The 20,302-nt window shown below is 43.1% G+C and overlaps 1 protein-coding gene across 1 annotated transcript; it reads left to right on the top strand.

The window, feature by feature from the left end:
- Positions 1-10,681: 10,681 nt before the first annotated feature.
- On the top strand, positions 10,682-18,390 carry FCRLA (Fc receptor like A). Its single transcript, XM_058700599.1, has 6 exons — positions 10,682-10,823; positions 13,635-13,682; positions 13,935-14,087; positions 14,858-15,124; positions 15,706-15,990; positions 16,854-18,390. Exons 1-6 carry the CDS (start codon positions 10,691-10,693, stop codon positions 17,144-17,146), a joined length of 1,179 nt encoding a protein of 392 aa, XP_058556582.1. The 5' UTR covers positions 10,682-10,690; the 3' UTR covers positions 17,147-18,390.
- Positions 18,391-20,302: the final 1,912 nt, after the last annotated feature.

Raw genomic sequence — 20,302 nt, 5'->3', positions numbered from 1 at the left:
AAGTCTTCTGTCTTGTTTCTTCTAGCTTGCACACTATAGTCTCTTCTTTTTTAGTCTTAATTTTTAGTCTTAATAATATCCCCTTTCTTGTTTCTAATACTTTTACATTTTTAAATACCAAGGAATATATATATTTTTGAGATCATCTAAGATATTTACCCCACTAATGTATTCTCTGTTTACTGTACTCCTGTGTCCACTTGAATTAAAAATTCCTTATTTCTCGTCTTTTATTTTTGCAAAAAGCATAATTTTGACAGAGTTTAATTTATAGTTTATACTACACATAATATACATATAACTTATGCTATAAATTATGTTTATACTATGGTTTTATACAACGAGATGGCTTAAGACTTCATCAAACACCTCGTTACATACATTTCTGTAACTATGTGAGTCAAATAAATTAAACCCATCAATTTATGATTTCCACATACCCAATGAAAGTCAGATCATGACCTGAGCCAAAGTTGGACGCTCAACCAACTGAGCCACCCAGGTGCCCCTGAGGTTAATTTTTTAAATTTTTTGTAGAAGTCTCCAAGAAAACTATCTGGGCCTAGAGATTTCTTTTGGGGGAGTTTTAAAGTCATGAATTCAATTTCCTTTATAATTATAGGGCGGACTTTTCAAGGAATTGGCCCATTTTACCTAAGTTGTCACATTTCTATGTATTAAATTATTTATAGTTTTTCCTTATTGTCTTCTTGGCATCTGCACTTTGTGTAGTGATATCCTCAGCTGCGCCTAGATCTTGGCAATGTATGTCTTCTTCCTCCGGTTCTTCTTTTCCAGTCTTGCTAGAGGTTTGTCCATTGTACTAATCTTTTCAAGAAAGATTGATTTTCTCATTTCTTACCTTCATTGATTTTCTCTATTGCTTTTCCGTTTTCAGTTTCATTGTTTTTCTGCTCTTATCTTTGTGCTTCCTTTTTTCTTCTTGTTTGGATTTACTTTACTATTCTTTTTTTAGGGAGCTTAGACTATTGGTTTAAGATTTCTCTGTTTTCTAATACATGCAGTTACTGCTATGTATTTCCTTGTCAGGGGTGCCTGGGGGGCTCAGTCAGTTAAGCATCTGACTTTGGCTAAGGTCATGGTCTTGTGGTTTGTGGGTTTGAGCCCCACATCGGGCTCGGTGCTGACGGCTCAGAGCCTGGAGCCTGCTTTGGATTCTGTGACTCCCTCTCTCTCTGCCCCTCCCCTGCTCATGCTCTGTTGCTCTCTCTCAAAAAATAAATAAATGTTAATAAAAATTTACATTTCCCTCTCAACTCTGCCTTAGCCATGTCCCACAAATTTTGATATATTGTATCTTCATTTTCATTCAGTTCAGGGTATCTTTTTTAAAATTTTGTCGACTCATGGGCTATTTGGAAGTATGTTGCTTCGTTTCCAACTGTGTAGAGATTTTTCTGTTCTCTTTCTGTTACTGATTTCTAGTTTGATTCCATTGTGACTGGAAAACACATTCCGTATGTTTTTAACTTTGTTGTTAATTTTATTTTAAAGAGAGAGAGAGATCACACGAGCAGGGGAGATGGACAGAGAGAAAGAGAGAGAATCCCGAGCAGGCTCTATGCTCAGCACAGAGCCCGATGCGGAGCTTGATCCCACGACCTGGGGATCATGACCTGAGTCGAAATCAAGAGTCAGACGATCAACCAGCTGAGCCACCCAGGTGCCCCTGTATGGTTTTAAATTTGAAAATTTGTTGAGCAGTTTTTTGGGCCCAGGCTATGGTCTATTTTAGTATATACTCTGTGGACACTTACAGAGAATGTGTGTTCTCCTCTTACTGAGTGGAGTATTCTACAAGCATTGGTTAGGTCTCGTTGGTTGATGGTGTAGTACCTTCTTCCATATCTTTGTTGATTTTCTATCCAGTTGCTTTTACAGTTGTTGAGGGGACTGGTGAAGACTCCACCTGTAACTGTGGATCTGTCAACTTTCCTAGTCTATCGTTTTTGTTCCACGTGTTTTGCAGCTCTGTTGTTTGGTCCATATACATGTGCGATGTCTTTTATGGGTTGATCATTTTATTAATACGTAATGTCCCTCTCGGTCTGTGGTAATTTCCTCTGCTCCGAAGTCTACTGATGCTTTCTCCAGTGTTTTTGCTTTTGTTCTTTAAGTTTGTGTTTTGTAATCTCTACACCTAACATGGGGTTCAAGCTCACCACCCTGAGAGGAAGAGTCACATGCTCTTCCGGCTGAACCGGCCAGGGGCCCCAGTTTTCTAATGCTTTTGTGGGTAGTGGTGGGGCCATAGTTTTTTCCTGTGATGTTGCTGAAGTGGAACATTTATTATCTAAATGTTTTCTGTCATGTTAAACTGTTCCTTTCCCAGTCCTTTGGCTAAAGAGAGCAGACTTTTGCTGGAGGTCCCCCCTCCCCCCCACCACCGTGCCATTGCATTTCTGGGTTGCTGGCTTTTTCAGCTCCGAGTCTGGCATATATAAAGCAAAAAGAGGGGGGCCTGGATGGCTCAGTTTAAAGCGCCCAACTTCGGCTCAGATCATGATCCTGCAGTTGGTGAGTTCAAGTCCCACATCAGGCTCTGTGCTGACAGCTCAGAGCCTGGAGCCTGCTTGGGATTCTGTGTCTCCCTCTCTGCCCCTCCCCTGCTTGCACTCTACCACTCTCTCTCAGAAATAAATAAATGTAAAAAACAATTTTAAGCCAAAAAAAAAAAATCCAGGGAACTTACCTTCGTTTGTTCCTTGGGTTCCAAGATCCCTAGCTGGTTTGCTTTCTTCTATTTATTTATGTATGTATGTATGTATTTATTTTAGAGAGAGATGGGGGAGGGAGGGGCAGAAAGGAGAGAGAGAGAGAATCCCACAGAGCTCACAGAGTATGAAGCCTGACACAGGGCTCCATGCCACCATCCTGGGATCGTGACCTGAGCTGAAATCAAGAGTCAGACACTTCACAGACTGAGCCGCCCAGGCTCCCCTTCTTTTTAAAGGTTTTAAAGATCTTATTTTTATATGTAATGTGCAGAATTTTTAGTTGTATTTAGTAGGAGAATAAGAGTGCTTGTATTCTATATTCCCTACTTTAGACATCTAGAGCTATATATGTGTGTGTGTGTGTATGTGTGTGTATGTGTACATATATATATATATATATATATATACATATATGTTAGAGCTTTATATTTTTAGTATACATTTTTAATCTTATGTTTTTTACCAGTACATAAGATTAATCATGGTCTATATTCCTGAGCTTGTTGGGTGGGGGGAACACCTAAGAAGAAAATTAACCAAACTATCAATAGGAAAAGTCTCTAGGTAAAAGAAATACAAATGATTTTTGTTTCTTTATTTTATTTTTCTGTATTTTCTTCACTTTCTACAATTAGCATGTATCATTGCAAATAACATTTGGAAGCTTGATGTCCTATGTGCCTTATGTTGTTATATTATTAAGAAAAATCTGGAATAGCATGGAAGGGTTTTTTTTTGTTTTTTTGTTTTTATCTCTCATCCCTGAAATGTGGCCAGATCAACACCAAACCATCTTGCACACCTAGAAAACTGACCTGGGGATTAACACAAGCAATCTGCACAACTTGTACTACAGAACTTAGCAGAAAGGGAAAAATTTTATTTTTATTTTCCGTCTTTATAAAAAAAAATTTCCTTTAATTTTTTCAACTATATTTTTTACTTTATTGTGATTTTTTTAAAATTTGATTTTCATTTCATTTGATTGTATTCATTTTTTTTCCAATTTTCAATCATTTTCCTTTTTTTCCCCTTTATTTCCCCCTTTTCTTTTCTTTCCCTTTTTTCTCTATCAAGCTTCTTTCAACAACCAGACCAAAAGACATCTAGGATCTAGCATCTTTTATTTGATTTTTTTGTGTTGCTTTTAATTCTTAAATTTTTTTTTTACTTTATTCATTCCTTTTCCTCCTTCAAAATGATGAAATGAAACAATTCACCCCAAAAGAAAGAACAGGAAGGAATGACAGCCAGAGATTTGGTCAACACAGACACAAGTGAGATGTCTGAACCAGAATTTAGAGTCACAATAATAAGATTACTAGCTGGGTGAAGAAAAATCTTAATCATTTCTACATTTCTGCCAGTAAAACAGAGTTTTGTAAGCCTTCTTTTTGCTTACAGTGATAACAAACAAAATTGCAGGCTTTAACCTTAAAAAAAAATGCAAGATTTCATAACTATTAAAAGGAGCCTTAAAAGAGATGAAATAAATGTCCCTTCTCTTCTGAATCAATAGAGGGAGCATGATCCTTCTGTATCATAAACCTGGCCCAAAGAATCCAACTCGAGAAGGTGTCGAAGTAAAGACTACTTATGGGAATATCAATCCCGTTATCTTGAGCGGAAAAAGAGACTTGTGTGAATATTCCTAATTGTTTACCAACTTCTTCTGTTAATATCAACCTGTCTTTGGAAGTAAAACTTTTTTTTTTTTTGCTTTTTCTTTTAATCAAGTTTTTAATTTTTTTTCTTTTGCAAATTTTTATTTAAATTCTAGTTATGGAAGTAAAATGTGACTAAGGGGGGGCTTGTGGAAGAACTTCTTGAAAGATGGCCATGTTCGGCGAAAAGGACCCTTCAGAAGGAAACCCATAATTCTATCTGGTTATCTTATTTTTTACTTTGTTGCCTGGGCAGTAATGTGGTAATTGACATCTCTGTATTCCTGCACAGAATAAATACTTGTAAAATTGCTCTATTGACCCTTGAGTTTTTTTCATGTGTGTGTGTGTGTGTGTGTGTGTGTGTGTGTGTGTGTGTGTTGTGGGGGGGAAGCCTGTGGTTCTGCTAGAATTATTACTTCAACAAAGAAATTGAGAGATGTATTTCAACTAACACATTTCATTAACCAATACACAGAGCAACTGAGAACTGAAGACAGGCCCAAATAAAGCGGCCAAGAGAAGGGAGGTAGACTGTCATCTTGGGCCCCAGCAGGAGCCGGCCTGCCTCTGTGATGCACCTCTAGGCAGCTCAGAATTCCTCTGTTTTGTTGGATGAATCTGCAGACCCATCATGAAAGGAGTCAGCTCAGAATTCCTCTGTTTTGCTGGATCAGCCTGCAGACCCATCACAAAAGGAGTAAGAAAAAAATACACGCATACGGATTTTTTTAATCCTCTGTGGCCCAAGAACCTCAAACAGTATTAATTTCTCCAGGAGAAAAAAGCTCAGGGCACTATCCTCCGTGAAATAGCCTTGATTCTTGCATTTGCTGCCGGCAGTCAAGTTAAAGGAAAAGCTCAGGACACGATCTTCCAGGAAGATGTGTGTTTTCCTCATGAAACAGGCCCACCTGGCAGCAGAATGAGTTTCTCATACTTCTAGCGTCCTGGGGACAAGGGATCGGCTTGCTTGAGGAACTGGAACCACTCCCTGAGAGGGAAACAATCGAGCGAGAGGCTTGGTGCATGGGAGACTCAGAGCATCCTTGTGCTTGGTTTCTGAATGTATGTTCTAAACTCTATGCCTGTGGGGCGCCTGGGTGGCTCAGTCGGTTGAGCGTCTGACTCTTGATTTCGGCTCAGGTCATGATCTCACGGTTGTGAGATCGAGTCCCTTGTGGGGCTGAGCATGGACCCTGCTTGGGATTCTCTCTCCCTCCCCCTCTGCCTCTCACTCTCTTAAAATAAATAAAGAAACATTAAAAAAACACGCATCTGGGGCATGTCAGTTGATGTCTGGCTTATCCGGACACTTCCAGCTTCTACCTACCTGCACAATCTGAAATAGACCTGAGAGTATTCTTTTTGTTCCCCTCCCCCTGCCTCCCTCCTTTTCTCCCTTCCTCCTTTTTTTCCTCCTTCCTTCCCTTTTCCTCCTCCTCCTCTCCCTCCCTCCCTTTATTTCTTCTGTCTTTCTTTTATAAGAAATGAACAAACAGTGGAATTCTCCTACACTGCTGGTAGGATTGTAAAATGGCCCGGTGACTTTGAAAAAACAGTTTGACGGTTTCTTAAATAGTTAAACATATAGACTTGAAATTATAAAACGCTTAGAAAAAAACATAGCGCAGAAGTTTTATGGCATTGAACTTAGCATTGATTTCTTGGGTGTGACACCAAAGTTACCAGCAACAAAAGGAAAATAGACAAATTGGACTTTCTAAAAGTTAAAAATTTTGTGCATCAAAAAACATCCACATAATGAAAAGACACCCCCCAGAATGAGTGAAAACATTTGCAAGTCATAAATCTGATGAGGGGTTAATGTCCAGAACATACAGAGAACTCCTAAAACTCAACAAAGAAAAATCAGATTTTAAAAATCAGATTTTAAAAGCACAGAATTTGAATAGACATTTCTTTTTATTTTGTTATGCTTATTTATTTTTGAGAGAGAGAGAGTTCGTGTAAGTGGGGAGGGGCAGGGGCGGGGGGGGGTGGTGGGGTGGGGACAAAGGATCCGAATTGGGCTTTGAGCTAACGGCAGCGAGCCCAATGCAGGGCTGGAACTCACAAACTGTGAGATGATAGCCTGAGCTGAAGTTGGATGCTCAACCGACTGAGCCACCCCCCCCCCCCGCAAGAGCCCCTGAATAGACATTTTTCTAAAGAAGATAAACAAATGGGCAATAAGCACATAAAAAGATGCTCAATATCACTAATCATTAGGGAAATGCAAATCAAAACTATAATAAGATACTGCCTCCCACCCATTAGGATGGCTACGCTCAGAAAAACCAACAGAAAAGAAGTGAGTCTACTGATGTGAGGTACTTAGAGTAGTCAGGGTTACGGAGACAGAAGGCCGAAAGGTGATCGCCCCTCTACTGGGAAGATGAAGAGTTCTTGTTTAATGGGGACAGAGTTTCAGCTTCACAAGATGAAAGCCTTATGGGGATGGATGAACGTATTTAATACCACTGGACTGTATACTTAAAAATAGTTAAGATGTTCGATTTTATCAAGATGGCGTATTTTACGACAATAAAAAAATTATGCAAATTATACAAATACACGCGTTTTTACTTTTTACTTACATAGAAGAGTAAAAATTTAGAAATAAAAATGTTAAACACACACCTACACCTCATGAGCCAGCCAGTCTACTCCTAATTACTCAATACAAACGAAAGCTACTAAGTCCTGGGGATAGAACGACAGCATGGTGGGGGCGCCTGGGTGGCTCAGTTGGTTAAATGTCTGAATTGGGCTCAGGTCACGATCTCACAGTTTGTGAGTTTGAGCCCCACGGCGGGCTCTGTGCTGACAACTCAGAGCCTGGAGCCTCTTTTGGATTCTGTGTCTCTGTCTCTCTCTGCCCCTCCCCAACTCACGCTCCGTTTGTCTCTCTCTCTCTCTCTCTCTCTCTCTCTCAAAAATAAATAAAACATTAAAAAAAAAAAGAACTACAGCGTGGTAACTAGAGCTAATAATGCTGGATTGTGTATTTGAAAGTGGCTAAGAGAGTAGATCTTAAAAGTTCTCGTCACCAGAAGAAAAAATTTGTAACTATGTGTGGTGATGGATGTTAATTAGACGTAAGGTGGTGATTACTCTGTGATATATGCAAATATTTAATTATTGTGTTGTACACCTGAAGCTAATATGCTATATGCCAATGATATCTCACTATAAATAATTGATTAATTAAGAAGGTCAGTGTGCACGTGACAACCTGTACAGGAATGTCCATCACAGTTTTATTTATTTTATTTGGGGCTAAAAATATTTGCACGATCCAGCCAGAAAGAGACATGGAGGAAACCCAAAAACACAATGCTAAGTGAAAGAAGCCAATCTGAAAGGTTACACGCTGTAGAAGTCCAACTCTGACATTCTGGAAAAGGCAAAATTATGGAGACAGTATAAAAAGACCAGTGGTTACCAGGGTTTAGGATGAATAGACAGAACACAGAAGGTGGTTAGAGCAGTGAAAATACTCTGTATGATACTATAATAATGGATATAAGTCATTACACATTTGTCCAAACCCATAGAATGTATAACCCCAAGAGTAAACCCTGATATCAACTATGGATTTTGAGTGATGGTAATATACCAATGTAGGTTCATCAACTGTAACTAATGTACCACTCTTGGGAGAATGTTGCTAATGAGGGAGTCTGTGCATGGGCCGGGGACACAGGGGTACCCTCTGCACCTTCCCCTCAATTTTGTTGTGAATCTAAAACTACTCTTAAAAAATCCTGTTTAACATCCTATACACATACACTCACTCACTCACTCACACACACACACACACACACACCTGACCTGAAGAATGGCAGATAAGGAATTAAGGACCTCTTGTCCAAGCCCAGCAAAAGGCTAATAAAAGAAATTCACAAGAAAAAAAAAAAGAAGAAAGCAAGTCTCAGAACAATCAACATAATGTGATTCTATTTATTAAAGGTTCAAAAGTACAAAGTTAATGCAACGATAAAATAAAGGGAGTGACAGATACACCATCAGGATTGTGGGTGATGATCATGGGGCAGGAAGTGTCATCAGAAGGGACCCACACCGTACTTCATGGATAATGGCAATATTCTATTTCTTCCACTGGGTGAGGGCACAAAACTGCATATTGCATCATTAGTCTTTAGACCTTCACATCTTTATAAATATTTTTACCTACTCAATAAAAAAAAAAAAAAGAAAAAAGAAGCACCAGCCCACTAGTGACAAGCCAGGTGCAGCTGGGAATGGCAGCAGCCTAACTGGTGTTGGGATGGGGTGAAGGCAGGGACTTGTCCCAGTTCCCCGTGAGGGTTCTGGGATGATCTTGGTGGCAGGGCTCCCTCCGTGAACTGGATTTCGGTCTTCATAAGTGCATCGCAAGGCCCGAGGTGGCTTTTCCCCACTAACCAGTTCATTGATTAGGCTTCAAGGGAGTAAAGTTTCCCAGAGACCGTCGTAGGAATTTAAGTGCGGAGAATACGATAGCTTCGCCCCACATCTTCAGAGGCCATCTCGTTTCTCATATTGAGATCTCGTGAGTTGATGCAGACGGTACAGAGGAGGGTCTCTATCCAGTCATGACACTGTGGCAAGGGCAGTTAAGTCGAAAGGATGCCAAAGAGAGGGAAAGATCTTTGTGGTTGGTTTAGAAGCCCCTTAAAGACCCATCTAACCCCGGGACTCTGTTTTAGGGAGTGTTAGGAGTGGAGGTCCATCTAAACACATTTCATTTTCTTAATTTTTATTAGATCCGGCCAAGAATTTTCTTCCTCTTCTGAGGCTTCAGAGTCTTTCACATCACGTCAGCTGCAGGGCTCACTGCCTCACTGACTCTCCCCACGCCCATATTTGCAACCCCCACTGGAGTCCCTGGGGCCACCTGCACAAAAATACATGTCTCTCAGAAAATGGAAAATCTATTCTAAATGCTTATTTTAGATTGAGAAGTATCCGTTCTCTCATGGCCGTGTTGCCAACAGGTCTGCTCTGATCTGTGGTTTTTGCACAGCTGAAAGGGCACGCTGGCCCTCCCTCTGACTTCAAGCAGGACTGCGTTCTCCCATTTCTGATGATTTGTTTCATCTCAACGTGGGTGTTATGCTGGGGAGGGGTGAGGAATGCGGTCCCTGTGACCAGAGGCCTGGGCCCTGCCATTAAGTAGGCCTTGAACAAACAGCAAACATTCGGAGGCAAGGACAACGGTTCCCATAAGGCCACCTGGAGCTGAAGAGAGATGCTAGGGCCTCCCTATCGCCCTTATTCCTGCGTCTCCTTAGGTTTCTCAAGCTATCAGATGCCTCCTATCTCTGATTTCCTCAGGATCAGTGGCTCAAGCTTTGGCCCTGGGCCTGAGCCCTGGGCTTACTGCTGTGTCTTCTAGAAGTCAATGTCCTTCTTTCCTCTCCTCTTTCCCAGGGGGCTCTCTCTGCTTCATACTCAGATTTCCTCTGAGACTGGATATTCAGTTAAAAAAATTTTTTTTAATGTTTATTTATTTTTGACACAGAGAGAGAGAGAGAGACAGAGCATGAGCAGGGGAGGGGCAGAGAGAGAGGGGGACACAGAATCCGAAGCAGGCGCCAACCTCTGAGCTGTCAGCACAGAGCCCGACGCGGGGCTCGAACTCACAAGCTGTGAGATCGTGACCTGAGCTGAAGTCAGACGCTCAACCGACCCAGCCACCCAAGTGCCCCTGAACATCCAGCTTTAATCGTGCCACAGAAAAAGCCAGCAGAGACATGAGACTAGAGAAATTTGTGCACAAATCTGTGTGGGCTTTGGATGGTTGGAGCCTACAAGGGACTAACCTGATATCTGATTGGGTGCCATTACTGATCTTCCCGCTCTGTCACTCTGGTCACTAGAAACACGTAAGGCTTGCGGCAGGATAGGGCAGGACATGTGAATTCTCATCATTGCTTTCCCAGAGAATGTCTGTGTTGCCTTCAAGCAATTTCCTGCTTCTTGCCTGTTGTTTCACTAGTGAGATGAAGGGTTAGTGCACTGACCCTTCCCAGAGTGCCACAAAGGCCAAAAGGAGATCAGACAGTTAGGTGCTTTGGAAGGTCTTGAGCTCTATGGGGGAATTCTTGAACAACTGAGAGTGTTACTATTTCATCCATAACCCTTTGGTTGTAAATGATGCTGGAGCCAACCTAGCTGAATCTGAATGATGAAAGCCAATCACAAAGTTGAAAATAGACCCCAGATGCAAGGAGATGAGACAGTTAGATTAACTTCCTCTTTTCTAATTTGAGAGGTTTCATGCTGAAGAAAATCAGTGCGTTAGAGGCTGCAGGAGACCTAAACACAGTCACCATGAAGCTGGGCTGTGTCTGCACGGCTGGGGCCTTCCACTTTTCTCCTACTATGCTCTGGGCAGGCCCGATGCTGCTGGGTAAGTGAAATGTTTGAATGCTGGTGTGGGAACAGAGATATGCCTGACTTGGATCAAGGGAAAGAAACATGGACTGACTTTGGCCCAAAGAAGCAATGTTCAGGTGGGACATGAAGGATAGACGTTACAAAGTCCGGTGTGCTGGCTTGAATGGCCCTTTCTGAATATAAAAATCTGCAAGCCTTTCCCATTCTAAAAGTCCCCTTGACTATGATGCTCTCTATTTAGCTACCCTCTCAATTCTTTTCCTTCTTCTTCTCAAAGATTTCTTGAAAGAGTAGTTTGCACTTGCTTTCTCCACTTCCTCACTTTTCACTCACTCATGCCTCAGTGCTCCCAGTCTGGCTTCCACTGGAATCAGCTTTGCCCAGGGTGCAGTGACTTCTGTGTTGACTGCACCATTTTCCATTTTTTAATTCTTATCCTGCTGGACTTCTCTGCCGCATTGGGCAGTGTTGGTCACTTATTCTTTCTTGGCATTCTCTACTCAGCTGGGTTCCACTCACCATTTTCTCCTTGTACTCCATGTACCTGTCTTTGTCCCTTTGGTGTCTTCTCCTCTCTTCCCCTTATAGACTGGTGTTTTCTACGGTTGCATTCCTGCCACCCTACTCCTCTCTCTCTTCGCACAATCTCCTTAGTGAGCTCATTTATCTCTATACTTTTTACCACTACAGCTATCTATTTAAGAGTCCACAGCCCGATCTCCACCCCTAATTGGGCTTCTGAGTTTCAGTCCAAGATCAAATTTTGCACGAGACGTATCTACCTGCATGTTTCACAGGCATCTCAGCACAATATGACCAGAGCCAAACTCACCTGTTTTCTTGGCTCCCGCCTCTCCTGATTGCGTCTTTCGCTATTTCTGACCTTGGCTCATGGCATCCGCCCAGACATCCAGGCCAAAAATTGGGGAGATAACTTAGACACTTCCTCTCCGTCCCCTGCATAGGATCCATCAGCAAGTTTGGCAAAATGAACCTTCCAAACTGTTCTTAGAGCCCGTGCCTTCCTTGAAACAGAACTAATAGTATCCTAGGACAAGCCGTCATCATTTCTGACTTTGGATAGTCCAATAACTTCCTAAGTAATCCCTGTGTCTCAGCCTTGTGTCCTTAAAATGGATTTTGCACTCTGCAACCAATGCACACAAGGCCCACCATAGCCGGCCCCCATTTCACCTCTTCAGCCTCTACCCTTACCTGTAAATTATGCTGTAATAAACCCCAACCTGCTTATATTAATTCATTCACACACTGGACTCTTATCTATCTCCAAGCTTTACTTATACTGCCTGAAATGGTCTCTTCCCTTCACTCACAAACTTCCTGGTATCCCTAAAGATTCAGCCTAGGTGACATCTTCGCCAGGGAACCTTCTTTGAACCCTCCTTTCTGCCCCAGTTGCTGCCTATCATACCTCTTTGTCATTAATTTCCTCCTCATGCTGAAAGAATCTCTTCATGTGCCTGTGCCTTCCACCAAACTGAGTTATTTGTAGATAGGGACAATGCTTTATTGGTTTTGTTTTTTAACCTTGTCGTGTTCATGCTTGAATTTTTAACATCTACACTGTCCCTGCACAACAATTTTGTTGAATCATTTTATTAAACTCATAGAAACAGGACTGGGCGACCATATGACGATACAACGCCGGCCTTATGGCGAGAACTGCAGACATTCTGGTTTCAAGCTGTTCTTACTAGCTCTATGTCGCCTTGGAAAATTCACTTTTTGTATCTCTGAATTCCATTTTCTTATGCATAAAATGAGACGAATACCCTACCACAGTTTTTTGAGTGAAAGTGCCTGGCAGCCCACAAGTTCATTTTCAAAAAGGAATGGCGGCGGAGTCCAGTTGAGTGACAGCAGAGGAACTGAAAAAGGTAGCCTCAGGGTGGTGAAGGGACCTGAGAGCGGAGCTAAAGAAAACACCTGGTACCGGTGTAATGAGAATTAGGAAGTGGAGAGGGCCTTGCTAGGAGAAGTTACAGGGTCAAAGAAGAGTACTGGGACTCTGGGAGTGGAAGGGAGCAAAGGCAAGTGGGCCAGGAAAGAACAGATTGAAGACTTGAATATATGTGAACGGCCGTGGAGGCAGAAGAAGGGGAGAGGGATTAAGGGACAAGAAGCGGTCGTGAACATGGGGAAAATGGAATTTACTTTGCCTGAGTCAACCATGGTTGAAGAGATGCAGTGAGAAACCCTTAACTGTGTTAACCTGAAAGTAAAGAAAGAATTGTTCCATAGTCACCAGTACAGCCTGGGAGGAGAGGCTTGGGATGGAGAGAAGGACATAGGGAGAGCTCTAGAGTTGCCGTGGAAAGTTCAAGTCCAGAGGACATCAAGGTAGAGATGGGAGAGCTCTCCCAAAAGGAAGAGCAAGGAAGAAGGAGACACAGCTAGGTACTGAAAGCTCTTGGGTAGATGATATATTCAAGGATGAAGAGCCAGGGGAATGTTAAGAAAATGAAAATATGGAAGAACCCCCACCCCCCCAAGGAAGGTCCGAGGATTGCAGTAGATCAAGTCTAAACAGTGAAGTAAAAAGAACACTGATTTTGGACTCAGGTATACCTTACTTTCTTGCTCCATTCTCTTTTTCGAAATTTTGAATAAGTTAGTTAACTATTCTAAGCCTATTTCTTTTTGAGTTATAAAATGAGAGTGAAATCACATACCTACAAATCTTGTGAAGATTAAGTAAAATAATGTGTAAAAGTGCCCAGCAGTGTCCGGCACCCAGTAAGTGTCAAAATCTGACCATCTCCCTTTCCCTTTTGTCTTGCATCTGCCTGCTCTGGGGTCATAGTTGTCTTTGGCTTCTGGTTTCATGCACCAGCGGCTGGATGTCCTGCTGGTGAGTTCACATGCCTCCATCCCCTCCCCACCCTCTTCCCCAAACCACAGTCCGTTCACTAAGAGCACCTGGAAGCCAGTGAATCAAGTCAGAAGTATGGGTCAAGAGACACATATGGGTTTTGGCGTCTCCCCCTTATCACTGTGAAGAGGATGATTCCCCCAGAGAGGGAGGGCTCCTTGTGGAAGGCAGTTTTCTGTCTTCTTCCAAGTCACGGTATTGTTTTCTGGTCTCAAACCACGCTCTCCCCAGCTGCCAGTTTTGAGACACTGCAGTGTGAAGGACCTGTCAGCACCCAGGACAGCAGCTGCGATACTGAGGAGGACTTGACCAGCCCAAGGGAAGTTGACTTCCAGTTCAAAGGCTACACTTTCAGTGAACCCTTCCATCTGATTGTGTCCTACGGTGAGGTCTTAGGAGGGACAGTGCAGGCCTGTTCTTTCTCCCATTTTCCAACCCTGTCCTTTCAGCCTGACGGCCCACTCAGGAGGGTGCCCCCAGGAAATTGGCCATGGGATGGGATAGAGTAGCCCCTCGCCTTTATCCATGGGAGATATGTCCCAAAACCCCCAGTGGGTCCCTGGAACTGGGGATAGTACCTAAACATACTATGTTTTCTCTATACATACATACCTGTGATAAAGTGTAAACTAGGCACAGTAAGGGACCAATAAGAGATTAACAACAATAGCTAATAATATAGAATAGTTATAACAATATACTGTGATAAGAGTTATGTGAATGTGGCTTCTCCTTCTCTCAAAATATCTTATAGTACTAATACTCATTCTTCTCGTGATGATGTGAGATGATAAAGCGCCTATGTGATGAGATGAAGAGAGTGAATGACATGAGCATTGTGATATAGCGTTAGGCTACTATTGACCTTCTGATGACATGTCAGAAGGACAATCATTTGCTTCTGGACTGCAGTTGAGTATGGAAAGCCAAACTGTGGTTAAGGGGAGACTACTCTACCTTCTTCCCCATATTCAGCCCACAAAAGTGAGGGTTTCCTCAGTCTTAGCTCCTAGAGAAGTTGTTCCACAATCCCAACCAGGGGTTGGGTCCCTGAGAAACTTTAGACGGGGTCGGGGGGTGGTCTGTGTGGGCAGCACTGGGGGAAATCCCAAGGAAGGCAGGGGGTCACACTCAGCTCTTGCTTTGGGTCGCAGACTGGCTGATTCTCCAAGGTCCAGTCAGCCCTATATTTGAAGGAGACCCACTAATTCTACGCTGCCAGGCCTGGCAAGACTGGCCACTGACCCAGATCACCTTCTACCGAGATGGCTCAGCTCTGGGACCCCCTGGACCTAATAAGGAATTCTCCATCGCCGTGGTACAACAGACTGACAGCGGGCACTATCACTGCAGTGGGATCTTCAGGAGCCCTGGTCCTGGGAGACAAGAAACAGCATCTTCCGTGGCTATCAAGGTCCAAGGTGAGACCTGGAGGGAATGATATTGTAGCAGAGGCAGGTATGGAGACACAGAGGGACCAAGACTGTCTTTCATTGGATGTAGCAAGATCACTGGAGGCTAAGGAACAGGTTGCTGGCAAATGCAACCGGTTAGGCGTCAGGAGGGGCATCATCTCAGCATTATGTTCGCAAGTCATCCAGCACTCTCCAAGCTCCGCCCACTTCCTGCAGCTCTATCCTACAGATCCATGTTCCCCAGTGTTCGCTGTTTGGGCATCTGGACCATTGTCAGATTTGCCCACCTCTGGGTCTTTTCTAATCTCATCTACTTGAAGAGAGAGAAGATTCCAAATGTTCAAATGGAGCTTTTCTAAGAATGCTCATTGCTGATGGAAATAGGGAGAGGAACACGTGACGGGGTTCTTTGTGTACAATAACCTTTGGCGTGTAGGTTAGCACAGCATTTAATAATGACCTCAGCCAGCACGCATTCTGCCATGTTATCCTAAATCATGCGGTACAATGTTATCTGCTGTATTCGTTCTTTGTCTAGCATGAATGCAAGATGGCTGAGTGCTTCTTTCCCCCCATCTCTCCTCCAGAACTGTTTCCAACCCCACTTCTCAGAGCCGCCCCCTCAGCTGAGCCCCAAGAGGGGGGTCCAGTGACCCTGAGCTGTCAGACAAAGCTGCCCCTGCATAGGTCAACTGCCCGCCTCCTCTTCTCCTTCTACAAGGACGGCAGGACAGTGCGCGGCAGGGGTCTCTCCTCAGAATTCCAGATCCCCAGAGCTTCAGAGGCACACTCTGGGTCCTACTGGTGTGAATCAGCCACTGAGGACAACCAAGTTTGGAAACACAGCTCCAAGCTGGAGATCCGGGTGCAGGGTAAGTTAGTAGGTATTTGTCTGGCCTTTGTGAAAAGTGAGGGAAAGGAAGACTGGACCCATGGGCCAGCGTTTGGTGTGAACAGGTTAAGAAAGGACACAGAGGAGGCAGGAGCAATAATCCAGAGTCTTCCAGAGATGGAAGAGAGCACAGACAGGGAACTTCTCCCTCACACCATGGTGCACACTTCACCAAACCAAGACCTGAGCCAGCTCCACAGCTGCTGCCTCAGAGGCCTTGTGCTCCCTACCTGAACTCTGGGCATCAGCAGGAACATAGTATCTAGAATGAAGATGAGGTCGTCTGGGGTTTGTGTTCAGTTCTGGGACCCCCAATTAAGAAGGTTGCATTTGGCCTGATATAATATACCCAGAGGAGGTAACGAGGGCAATGACTGGGCTTAAAGCCACGTCGTAAGAAAAATAATGGGGAGGGGTGGAAGATGTTCATCTTGAAGAGGATGTGACCCAAGCAGCCAGCAGAGGTGTCCTCAAAACACTGAAGGCTGGCACAAAGATGAAGAGTTGCACTAAGGCCACATATAGTGAAGAGGTTGACCTAGGACCAGGTACCACATCCATGCTGTAGGGAATTACGTTCTGAGAGTAGGCTAATATGCATGTGCCCGTAATGTTGATGCCTCATCACTGAAGAGTTTCAAACTGAGGTAGCCAAGTGTCAGATTCAAACTTTGACCATGAGGGGGTCCTCAAACCTCTGTTGTCATTAGATCTCCCTCCCCCCGCCCCCATACACAAAACAAGAAAGCCACTTTCAGAAAACAAGAAAGATTGACCATGAATATGAGTCTAGGGACAGAGCCAGACTTCACTCTTACATGTGCCTCCTACCCCATAATGCAGGACCCTCCAGCTCTACTGCAGCCCCCACCTTGAGTCCAGCTCCTCAGAAATCGACCGTTCCAGAATCTACTCCAACCGAGTCACCTGGACCTCACCCTCCACTGTCCACTCCTTCTAAGAATCCAGGCTTCTCCTCTCCTCTGCGGGTGCCAGACCCCCATCTGAATCACCAGATGGGCATTCTTCTCAAACAAATGCAGGATATGAGAGTTCTCCTCGGTCACCTGGTCATGGAGCTGAGGGACTTATCTGGCCACCTGAAGCTTGAGACCACAAAGAGTCATGCCAAATAGGAGTAAACAATCCACTCGCAGTTTTGCCCAACTACTCCCGATAAACTCAACTTTTTCTACCTTTCCTCTTTCTGTCCTATACATACACATAATACCCACAAATAACTTCACAAATTGCCCAGTGTTACGGTAGAGTAACAGAGACAGATGAGTAGATGTAAATTTGCACAAGGCGATCATTGGAGTCTAACTAGAATTGTGTATTCTCTCACAATGTGACAACATAATCCTGTTGTCTCTAAACCAGGAGTTGCCTTCTGCTGCCCAGACCAGAATCTGGTGATTGAAAGAAAATCAATGATATGGATTTAGTGCAGCGGTCTCAATCGGAGGCAACCCCGACCCCCAACCAAGGGGATATTTGGCAATGTCTGGAGACATTTTTGGTCTTCACATTGCGGAGTGGGGGGGGGGGTGCTACTGGCATCTAGTGAGTAGAAACCAAGGACACTGCTACACATCAGGAAACACACACTGGACAAGCCCCCACAGCAAAGGATTATCTGGCTCAAAATGTCAGTAGTGCTGAGATTGAGAAACTTCAACCTAGTGGAAGCTAGGTGTTAGGCTCTGGGGTGGGACTTTACCTCTTTGCTGGCTGCCCCCCTCCAGCATCGTTCAGCAAATATTGATTACATGCTGGTATTTTGTTGGCCTCCACCACATACCAAAGTTTGTTCTCTGTTAAGTATACTCATAAGATAGTGTCCCTGCCTGTAGAGGGTTTAGACTTTGGGATAGAGAAGCAGTAATACCCTTTCCCATCAAACAGTTAAAGCAGGGTATTGGAAAATTTCCTGCAGGATCCTACTGGACTCAGAAATATGTGATTGAGCATAACATTGCCAGAACAGTAATTATGGGTTTTAATACACTTGTGTCTGAAATGTTTTTCTTTAAAAAAATACATATGTCTATTTTGGTACCATAATAAGACTTTTTTTTCTACATTTGGACTGCTACTGTGCATTCACAGCCAATGAAAGATAGCTTGACAGCTTTTACGATAACCTTTGGTCGGTGGGTTAGCACACCATTTAACAATGACCTCAGCCAGCACGCATTTTCCCATGTTATCCTAAATCATGTGGTACGATGTTATCTGCTCTATTCTTTCTTTGTGCCATTTATTCTGTGCAGTTTTGACCCATAATGATTTGTGATCTCTCCAGACATGCCACAAAGAAACAAAGGAATAGAATCGTGCTGGATATTAAAACTTGAGTTTTGTGGTGGTTCTTAAATACACGTTTTATGGTGGTTCTTCGTACTCTAAAATTCATGTTCTCTGGTGGTTCTTAACACCTTCAGGGTGAAGGATCAGGAGGCAATTGGGAATTGGTAAAAGCCCATAAACATCTTTGCAGTGGGAGGATCAACTCATAACTGTGAATGGGAGTTGCAAGAAATGATGACCAGAGATATTCCATGACTTTGGTGGCTTTGAAAACAGGGAAATTCAATTGCCAAAGGACGGTGCTGGATGTACCTCCAAAGATACTATGTTATAACCATCCTACTTGGAGTTTATCTCAGCTAATGGTATCATTTTCATGAATGCATCCTGCAAGCTCTCATGCTAAACAAGGGATTCACGTACAGATAATAAGAGCTATTAGAGATCGGAGAAGGAAGAAATGGATACAGCTGGCTGAGATGGGTGTCACGCTCCTCAACCGTGGGTCTATGTGCACCTCTGTCATCACGCTGCATTTGGATTTGTTATTATCCTTATTATTTCTATTCATTGGAGGGTGAGCTCTTTGTTCTTCATTGATTCTTTGCTGTCTAGTTTAATGAGGCATAGTTAAGCTCTAAAATTCTGTTTAGTTGAATTGAGTTGAACCAGCACAAGGGAATATATCTTGAAGAAGATGGGAATGAGTGGTTTGTCTGGCATCAGAAAAATCTCCAGACTCTGCCCAGGGGACCCAGCCTACTTGGAAGTTGGAAGCCTCGGGGAGAGGATCTCCTATCATCAGGGATGAGGAAGGCAAGACAAGAGCTGAAAGGATGGGGGCGAGGGGCTCTTACTTGTCTCCATCTGCCCTTCTAGCCCGGGGAGTTTGGGAGGGGGTGGAAAAGAGGAATTGTTACACTGGGTCTGGGTTATGGCCTGTGCAGTTTAGGGTTCTGTAACCCACAGAGTTCCCAATGCGGCCATGCTAGATGCTGCCTCTGGAATCAACACTAGGTAACAAGCACCTCCATTATCCTGGAAAATTGAATACTTGCATACACTGTAACCCAGAATCCAATGCCTGGGTGTACATGCCCCAAATAGATTTCAGCATATGTGTATCAGAAGACAGGTATAATAACGTTCATAACTCTTACAGACAGTAAAAGCAAAATTTTGGAATCAATTCAGTTGTCCACCAACAGAAAAATGGACAAATTGTGCAACTTTCACAGAATGGAATACAGTACGACAGTAAAAATTAACAAACCATAGTTAAAATGAAGCAACATAAAAAATATCGGGGATATAACTTTGAGGGAAAAAAACAAGTCCCAGAAGATACCACACAGTGTGATGCCCTTTATACAAAGCTTAAGAACAAGTAAAACAAAAGAATATATTGTTTAGGCATTCACATATACGTAGGATAAACCTTTTAAAAAGGCATGAAAATGGAAATACCAAGATCAGGATAGTTACCTTTGAGGGGTTGACTGGGGAGATCATGAGGGAGAAATGCATAGGTAAATACAAATTATTAGTGATTTAAAAAATCTTCTGAGTAGAAATTTAAGTCTCCTTTAAATATATATCTCTCCGTACATATCTTCAAATTCCTGGTGCAATTGTGAATGGGATCAGTTTCTTTATTTGTCTTTCTGTTGCTTCATTGTTAGTGTATAAGAATGCAACTGATTTCTGTACATTGATTTTGTATCCGGCAACTTTGCTGAATTCATGTATCAGTTCTAGCAGACTTTTGGTGGAGTCTATCGGGTTTTCCATGTATAATATCATGTCATCTGCAAAAAGCGAAAGCTTGACTTCATCTTTGCCAATTTGGATGCCTTTGATTTCCTTTTGTTGTCTGATTGCTGATGCTAGAACTTCCAGCACTATATTAAACAGCAGCGGTGAGAGTGGGCATCCCTGTCGTGTTCCTGATCTCAGGGAAAAAGCTCTCAGTTTTTCCC

Source organism: Neofelis nebulosa, chromosome 15 (genome assembly GCF_028018385.1).
Source record: "Neofelis nebulosa isolate mNeoNeb1 chromosome 15, mNeoNeb1.pri, whole genome shotgun sequence".
In the NCBI taxonomy this organism is placed as follows: domain Eukaryota; kingdom Metazoa; phylum Chordata; class Mammalia; order Carnivora; family Felidae; genus Neofelis; species Neofelis nebulosa.
This window is presented reverse-complemented; position numbering and strand designations above follow the sequence as displayed.

Bases quoted from the DNA above. Each gene is read 5' to 3' on its own strand.
- FCRLA (XM_058700599.1), top strand. From the start codon at position 10,691: ATGCTGAAGAAAATCAGTGCGTTAGAGGCTGCAGGAGACCTAAACACA. The intron at 10,824-13,634 runs GTAAGTGAAATG...CTGGGGTCATAG, and splicing joins GGCAGGCCCGATGCTGCTGG to TTGTCTTTGGCTTCTGGTTT. The intron at 15,991-16,853 runs GTAAGTTAGTAG...CCCATAATGCAG, and splicing joins GCTGGAGATCCGGGTGCAGG to GACCCTCCAGCTCTACTGCA.